Source organism: Arachis ipaensis, chromosome B09, assembly GCF_000816755.2.
Source record: "Arachis ipaensis cultivar K30076 chromosome B09, Araip1.1, whole genome shotgun sequence".
NCBI lineage: Eukaryota > Viridiplantae > Streptophyta > Magnoliopsida > Fabales > Fabaceae > Arachis > Arachis ipaensis.
The window spans coordinates 145,189,477-145,198,871 of record NC_029793.2 but is presented as its reverse complement, the minus strand read 5'-3'; the positions used below and the strand labels follow the sequence as shown (position 1 = coordinate 145,198,871).

The 9,395-nt window shown below is 33.8% G+C and overlaps 2 protein-coding genes across 2 annotated transcripts; both read left to right on the top strand.

The window, feature by feature from the left end:
* Window positions 1,671-2,616, top strand: LOC107619408 (protein NDR1). The gene has a single exon (XM_016321693.2). It carries the CDS (start codon window positions 1,751-1,753, stop codon window positions 2,432-2,434), a length of 684 nt encoding a protein of 227 aa, XP_016177179.1. The 5' UTR covers window positions 1,671-1,750; the 3' UTR covers window positions 2,435-2,616.
* LOC107619407 (cysteine-rich receptor-like protein kinase 25) lies at window positions 3,927-6,966 on the top strand. Its single transcript, XM_016321691.2, has 8 exons — window positions 3,927-4,092; window positions 4,192-4,957; window positions 5,121-5,276; window positions 5,369-5,493; window positions 5,578-5,788; window positions 5,882-6,119; window positions 6,205-6,355; window positions 6,445-6,966. The coding sequence occupies exons 1-8, from the start codon at window positions 3,967-3,969 to the stop codon at window positions 6,754-6,756; spliced, it is 2,085 nt and encodes a 694-aa protein (XP_016177177.2). The 5' UTR covers window positions 3,927-3,966; the 3' UTR covers window positions 6,757-6,966.

Here is a 9,395-nt window from a genome sequence, read left to right as displayed (position 1 = left end):
TTATAAAATTTTGTGTTTTTATTAATTTAATTTTTCTAACATTTATATATATTCTTGTACATTGTATTTTTGACGAAAACTTAAATAATAAGCTATTCAGATTTATCTGTTTCTAAAACAGAGAGATGGACACCATTCTTCATAGAAGTTTGAGCCAAACCACTCATTGCTTATCCTTACTAGCAGCGCAACCTATATGGAATGAATTCAAACGACATATACGACATGGAGTTTCTATTATGTGACAAAATTGCATGACATTGTGAAAGAAAAAAATGTAGCATGTGGTCGCACTTTATGCATGTTGACAACCCTGTAATACGGGGTTGAAAAGAATGTCTTTGTATTGTAATACCATTATGCACATACCAACAATCAAGTACAAGTTAAAATATCTGTCGTTTTCTTATGCCAACAAAAATGCTATATATGTCACAGAAGAATTAGAACACGAAAACATAGGATTTTTACTATGTTATTTTGTTGTTTTGCATTTTTGCGGTGTCATAGATTGTGGTAAAATTGTGAAAAAATAAGAAAAGAAGAGAGAAAGAATATTATACTTTGTATTTTTTAATTGATTAAATTGAATTGTATTGAATTATGAAGGTAAAACTAAATATATATAGAGCATTAGTTTAAGAAAGATAAAAACAAATAAAGAAAAGATAAGAACAACTAAAGATAAGATAAGATAATAAAGACTAAAATTATAATTGAATTTATGTATTCTGTTAGACTGAATTTATAGGTTACGAGACTTTTTTATTATTGTCATGGACTAAGGTGGAAGAGTAGTTAATAGATTGCTTCCGCCGGCTACTTGTGATGAGGATCAATAATAAGCCCTTCATTTTAATCACCGACACATCCTATAATTTATTCCTGGCATAATAGGAGGCATTAACGTTTGTTCAATATTTTTGTAAATTTCCTATTTAATATAATATTTATATTTACATTTTAGCTATCATCTCACGTCATAAAAGATTAGTTCATCATGCGAGTAAATACTATTTCCTATTGCAAAACTGTTATTGCCTTCAGTGATGACTTCCAAGTGAGGCAACGATGATACATGTATAGAACAAGTTTAAACTGGATAAGAGGCATATAATTAAAAAATCCATTCATCTTTGTAACTCGATTTCGTATATATACTTTATACAACATTATACGAAAACATTTGTACCTTATTCCCGTTGTGCATAAAAATGTCCGTGACTTCTTTGTTATTCACTTCTAATTTTCTATATATATATAATGCATGATCATCAAGCTAGATGCAAAAATACAGATAGATAAAGCTGCTGCTGAATGATACCTTCTTAACATTATAGTATCTATATCTCTTTGTTGTTGAAAGTTTAACAGTGCCTCTAAAGTTATTAATACACCAAATTCCGAAGCTTCTATATTTCTAAAGGATAAAAACTTTTACGGTTTGAACCCTAATCAGAATCTTATAAAACTAACTAATCAAATTTTACTGCATGCTAATAATTATTATACATTTTTTTTCCGCTGATGTAATTAATTAGCATGCAAACGTGATGCAAAAGCAATGGAACAATGCAAAGATGCAAGACTCAAAGCTTAGATATTCTTTTCTTCCTCCATTCACCACTCTCAAAGATTCTCTTTTTCTCTTCTCTTCTCTTCTCTTCCAAGTGCACTACAAAACCAAACTCAAACGCATTATTCATCACACACTCATCAAAGTTGAAACACAGAACACGCTTGCGCCAAAATGCGCGGCAACGACCACATACCCATCCGCCACGTCCCGGGCCAGAACCCGAACCAGAAGCCCATAAGGCGTCACCACACGGCCCGCTACTACGTGCAGCGGGTCCAGGACAGCCTCACCACCCGGGTCTCCAAGATCATCTGCGGCACCTTCCTCAGCCTCCTCTTTATTTTGGGCCTAATCACTTTCATCCTCTGGATCAGCCTCCGCCCTCACAGGCCCAGATTCCACATCCACGAGTTCTCTATTCCGGGCCTGGCCCAATCATCTGGCTTCCAAAATGCCGAAGTCAATTTCAATGCGACGGCCCGAAACGCCAACCAGAACATCGGTATTTACTACGAGTCAATGGACGGGGCGGTTTACTACCGGGATCAGAAAATCGGGTCGACGCCGTTACTTGATCCGTTTTATCAGCAGCCCAAACATACGACAATAGTGAACGCCGTTCTCAGTGGGGCTACGTTGACCGTTAACAGTCAACGATGGACGGAGTTTCAGAACGATAGGGTTCACGGTAGCGTGGTGTTCCGCTTGGAATTAACGTCTGTGATTCGGTTCAAGATATCGTCGTGGCAGAGCAAGCGCCACAGGATGCACGCTAATTGTGATGCGGGTGTGGGACCCGATGGGTCCATCTTACCCCTTTACAAAGACAAGAGATGCCCCGTTTACTTCTCTTGAAGATGCGAGAATAATATCACTAATTTCAGTAATTTGTATTAACTTCACCTTAGTTTTTTTTTTTAATTATCTATTTCTGACTATTGTTATGTAGTCTTCCGAATTTTCTTACATTTGTGATCTGTGTTGTGATTTATCAAATATTTAAGGTGGTGAAATTTAAATTATTTTTCTAAAATTTTCTTACATGTTATGAATGTATAATGGATATAATTCAATTTTATATAAAATTAATATTTAAAAATTGTTAAATAATTTTTAACTATGCAACTGAATATTTACTTTTTCCTGGCTATTGAATAATTTTAAGTGGTTGCTGTCACTTGTCAAAGAAATTACATATTTAACATTATTTTTCTGCAGGATTAAATTATTAACACATGTTTTAAAAAATTTCTTTGACTAGAATGGAAGAAGATTAAAATTATTAACACATGGTTATGGAACGAATGAATTAATCCAAAAAGAACGAAATTTAAACTTTATGTGACAAATGTCAAACCTTTTCCCCTCCTCTTCATTCATATCAGTACATGTATGTAGAACTTTCTTCAAAAGGTTAGTCAACTTGCTATATACATGTATGAAAGCAATTCAATAATACGAATCAATTCTACTAAAACAGGTTTAGTGCTATTAGATTTATAGCAGAAAAAATATCCATTTTATGGAGATTTGTGTAACTCGATGTTATGCAAAGATAGTTCCTTGGCATTTTCAACCTCCCACTAATTAAATATGACTCTAGCTGCATTCTTTCTACATTCTTTTATAATTTCAGTCCTGAACCACGAGCCAGCTAAATTATGTTAAAAAAATATGGCATGTTACTTATTTAGTAAGTAATAACTGACCATGAAGTGAAGTAGCATAAAATAGAATATGTTTAATTGTTCTTTTTGTTTTAGAATTATATTAGGTGTACATTAAAATTAGTCACCAGTATAAAATATATATTAAAATATAGATCATATTTAAAGTTATTATTTACTCTAAATATAATATAATTAACAAGTGACGACTTAATGAATACTCAAATAGATTCTTTCAAATATATAAGACTACTTTTGTTAACAATAGACATAAAATAATAGACACTGACACAAAAATATAAAGACATATAAACATAAAGATATACAAATTTTATATCATATTTAATAATAAGGTGCAAAATACATCTGTATAACTTAAAAATCAAATTTACTCTCAATCAAAATTATTTCACCATTGATTTCTACTACCACCACTACTCCCACCAATGATTTCTGCCACTACCACTACCTTCATTACTAATTTTTCATCCTCAACCACTCAAATTATTAAAATTAACAACTCTAATTCCAACCTTAGTTAAATAATTCAAATAAAAAGTTTCTTCTAATTCTTAAAAAAAAATAAAAATAAAAGTTGTAGTCGTAGATGCAAGGGCAGACAACAGGACAGCAGGCAGACATGCGTAACCGTGTCTTTCAAAAATTAATATCCTAATAACCAAACAATATACATGTGTAACCGTATGTGTAACCGTATCTATGTTTTCCATGGACATGGACATGAAACAAAGTAGTGTAAAGTCCCTTTCTAAAAGAAATCAACAAAGGTTGGCTAAGCTAATAAAGAATGTGCATTTGAAGAGCATGATCATCAAAATAATAAAGGTTAGATAGAACTCCACTTGCTAGTTACACTATAATATGAGCTCCTTAATTGGTTTTCGTTATGAACAAAGAAACATGCATTCGTTTCTCTTATTCCAGTTTCTGCTGCTACTCTCCATCACATGGTTTTGTTCTTCTTCTACAACTACTTCACCAGATACCAATTTCCCACATGTCTGTAACTGCACAAGAAACAGCACCTTTGAGTTAAACAGCACCTACCATACCAACCTCAAAACTCTTTTTTCTTGGCTTTCTTCCAATGCCACTAACTCTGCCGGATCCCACATCACCAAGGTTTCTTCTGGTAACAGCAGTGTCTATGGCCTCTTCCAGTGCAATGCAGATATAACTTCAGAGAAATGCCAAAAGTGCATCGATCAGGCAGTGTATAATGTAACATCAGAGTGTGAAACATCAAAGGAAGCTGTGGTATTTGTCAGATTCTGCTTCCTACGTTACTCTTACAGAGATTTCTTAACCATAGCAGAAGAAAGCCCTAAAATCTTCTTGCTGAACCTCAAGGACTACGTTGGCCAACTTGCTACGTTCAACAATGAAGTGTCGGAGATGATGTATACTCTGAGGCATAAGGTTGCTGATATTCCCATGGGTTCTAGAAGGTTCGCGTACGGGGAACTCAACATCACAGCTAAACAAAGCCTTTATGGCATGGCAAAGTGCACCCCGGACTTGCCCCCTGAGGAATGCAGCTCGTGTCTTGTGAACGCCGCGGCCGACATTCCGACCGGTTGTTGCAAAGGAAAGATCGGAGGAAGGGTTCTTTTTCCCAGTTGTGGCGTTAGATTTGAGCTTTATCGATTTTATGAGCCATCATCTCATCTCAATATTTTGAGACTTGGAGGTATTAGCCCATAATCTGTATACAGAGACATAAAATCGTGTTTGATAGATGAGACATGAACAGAGACATTATGTCTAGAGATACTAAATTAGTGTATTTTCTGCATATGGTTGTGATAGTTAGTAACTTTCATATGTTGAAGGTACTGTTTTGTTCACTGCAGGAAATAGGAAAAACAGGTCACACCAGAGACAGATTATTATTTCCATCATCTCAACTGTTGTTTCTGTGCTGCTGCTATGTTTTGGCTGCTCTTTATGTTTCCTAAGTCGACGACGACAAAGGAAGCTTCTTAGGGGAATTCTTCTTAGAGAAAGCTGTAAATGTGTTCAATTCCTATATCACATCCTTTTCTTTTTTGAAGGCTTGAAACTTCATTTATTACTATGGTTTTTATATTGTTTGATGTAGTTGGGGATGAATCATTGGCTTCTTTTGAGTCTTTACAATTTCAGTTGAGTGAAATTCAAGCTGCTACCAACAACTTCTCCCAAGGAAACAAGATAGGAAGAGGTGGATTTGGGGAAGTTTACAAGGTGACATGGTAAAACTGAGAATTAAGATATTGTTTTGGAGTATTAGTTTCAACTAAACGAGTGCAGGTTTATCATGTTGTACAGGGTGTTCTTGAAAATGGGCAAGAAGTAGCAGCAAAGAGACTCTTGGGAAACTCTTGGCAAGGTGCAGAAGAATTTAAGAATGAGGTTCTTGTTATGGCCAAGCTTCAACATAAAAATCTGGTCAGATTACTGGGGTTTTGTTTGGAAGGACAAGAGAGGATACTTGTCTATGAATATGTCCCCAACAAGAGCCTTGACTACATTTTATTTGGTTAGAAATTAGAATTTGTGTTCTTAGCTTCTTTTATATAAGATGAATATCATTTTGATAATTGGCCATTGAAAAATCTAATTCTTTGTACAGATCCTCAGAGAAGCAGGCCATTAACTTGGTCTGAACGATACAACATTATTAGAGGAATTGCGCGAGGGATTTTATACCTTCATGAAGATTCTCGTTTAACGATCATCCATCGAGATCTTAAACCAAGTAATATTTTATTAGACGATAGTATGAATCCAAAAATATCAGATTTTGGTATGGCAAGAATAGTAATTACAGATCAAATTCAAGTGAATACTCATAGGGTTGTTGGCACATAGTAAGTTTATTATTCATTTTTGTTTTCATTTTAGTCTCATCTTATTTAATCATTATTAAGCCAAATAGTTAAATCATATATACAGTGGTTATATGTCTCCAGAATATGCAATGGAAGGAATGTTTTCAATAAGATCTGACGTGTATAGTTTTGGAATCATAGTACTTGAGATTATTAGTGGAAAATCGAAAAGTTCTTTTTGTGAATCACACTTCTCAGATGACATCCGACTTTCTGTGAGTAATAATTCACTTTTTCTGGTACCTTGTATCAAATTATATTCATACAATAATGGTTCAAATTAATTTATAGAAAATTGTTGCAGGCATGGGCAAAATGGAAGGAAGAAAAGCCATTGGAATTATTGGATACAACTTTAAAAGGAAATTATTCTGAAAATGAAGTGATGAGAAGTATACAGATTGCACTGTTATGTGTTCAAGATGATCCAAATGAGAGGCCTACAATGACAGAAATTGTGTCATACCTCAATAGTTCTTCAGGGGAAGTACCTTTGCCTCAAGAACCAATACTTTCAAAGAGTAAAAAGATGGATTATATGTCTTACTACCACAAAACGCATTCCATAAATGATTCTATCAACGATTTGTCAGTGAGCACATTTCTCCCTAGATAAGCTAAGGAATGCATTATTGGGTGACATGCACTTCCTTGACATATATATTAGAATGCTTTTATGCTAAATAATCTAGCGGGTCAAAAACAAGTGTGTTCGAGACACACATGCCTACACTTTTATTTGAATTTCTCTGAATTAAACGTATTGTTTGGACCTCCATTGAGTTTGATCCTGTATTTCTTTCAACTAATGTATCTTCTATTTCGGTAAGTTCTACCATGTGTTTCACGTTAAGAACAAAATAACTCGTTATAAAGATAAAGTGAATTTTATGGTGTTTTTGTTGTAGTGCTTAAATTGTTTAACTTATTTTTTAAAATAAAAAATAAATTATTTAAAATTTATTAAATATTATTTATTTATCTTTTTTAATAACTTAGATATAATGTAATAGATCCCATAGCATTCATCTAAAGATAATAATTAGATGTTAGACAACTATTGTGTTAAATAGTTCATTTAATACGAAAGCATATTTTAGGTGAGTAATAAATCAGTACATTTGGTAAGCTGAGAACGTGCACATTAAAAATGGAAGAGAGAGATTAATTTTAAGTTGGGGTAGGTATAATTGGGAGTTTGCGTCAATATTTGTTATTTGATGATAGAATGATTGCGCATTATTTCTTCGCATGCACAATGCGGATGGGGTGGTGAATATAAAATAGAAAAGTATAGTTAGATAATAAAAATATTAAATAATATGAATAATAGATATATTGGATATTTATTTTATTAGATGTATAAATAATTATTTTAATATTAAAATTTAGATAATTAAATTTTTTTAAAATATATATTATACCAATACTTTTATTAAATTATATAACACTAAGCAATAAGTCAATATATAAAGAAACAGAGAACATCAGAGTGGGACACTTGTCTAATAGCAGATATCTCATTTGATATCTTAAAAGTAAGTTCAAACTAGTTTTAAGCCCTGTGCCAAGCACGGGGACATAGCATCAGTCACCTTGAATATTACAATAACGACTAAATGGCAGAAAGTAAATTGATAAAAATCTCTTTGTACACAACATTAAAAGTATGATTTGAGATTTTTCCATCAGAATCAACGATCAAAATCTTGAGACCAGACATTCTATTGATTCGAGAGAGTGCAACATAAACTTGACTATGTGTGAAAACGGACCTTAGAAGATACATACCAACAGTTGAGAGTGTCTGTCCTTGCGACTTATTTATGGTCATTGCAAAGTAAAGCACAATTGAAAACTGCTTTCGGGTAAACCCGATAGGTAAGGTTTTATTATTGGGGATTATGTTCATCATTGGAATGAAAACAACTTGACCAACATTTCGTCCTGCTAAGATGACGCACTCAATAACATGATCTCACCAAGTCGCCTAACTTGCATTCGTGTACCGTTGCACAATCCACTGGATTGGTCAATATTACGAAGAAGCATGACAGACACACCAATCTTAAGCACTAACTTGTGTTGTGGAATACCAGAATAAATCAATGCATTCAACGACTCTGTGTTCATTGTGTATAATTCAGATTCTAAGTGACTGTCTTTATTAAGCAGTGTGTCAGAACTCAAGTAAACCTTTTCATTGCCAGGAAGCAAAGACATGACATGATTGTTAACTTCGGTTACAACATCAAGTGTCGGTGCCAATATACTCTTGTCCTTAAAATAGTCCACGCTAGAAATATACAGTAAGATATCAGGATAAACGAACAACATCAAATCGTGAAGAGATGATGGCTCAAAATTAAATAGCAACTTCTCCGGTATCCTAATCACCGAGTCACCATCAGAACTGTCTTCTAATAACCCGTCACCTAACTTAAGGATCTAGTCAGCAAATTTAAAGGATAAATTTATAATACAAATAAAACTTATAAATATCAGGTTGAGCTCAAGAAAAAAATCGCTTAAAAACAAAATTGATAATGGCGAACACAAGAAAAAAGTTAATACTTATAATGTCTAACAAAATAAAGCATCAAAATAAAAAGTAAAAAATCACTAACAAATATTTTTATATTATTTAAGATATATTAAATTATAATATAGAATTAAATAATATGTAATTTAAATTAATAGATAATTTTAATTCTCTTTTTTTTGGGACTTGGTGCCAACAAAGTTGACCCAAAACGAAAAAATCAGAATATGCATGAAAACCCAATCCACCCAAGCTACCTTGAAACCCGCCTCACCGGTGATTCTGCATCTTAGGTTCTTAACTATACTCCCTTGCTGGGAGAGATGCAACAAACGGCAATCCAGCAGTCTCAACCGTCGAGTCTCTCTGTCTCGAGCATCGCCACCTTCGTCTAAACTGTGTCGCTGCCGACCAGCCATCCTCTTCTAGGAGCCACCTTATGAATGACTATGGTATGTTCTATGTCATTAGATTTATGTTTTCATTGAGACTTATGTTATTGTTAATGGATGGAATTGTTATATATATTGGAATGCTGAATTGTTGATAGAATTGTTATAAATTTATGTCTTCCTTCTTGAGCTGAGTTGTGATCAATGGTCTAAATACCAGACCGGTCGGTCGAACCGATAGATTAGGCAGTTCGGTTTATTAGTTCAAAAATTAGACACAAACCGTTTTTGGCCGGTCAAACCGAACCGAGACCCGGCCGC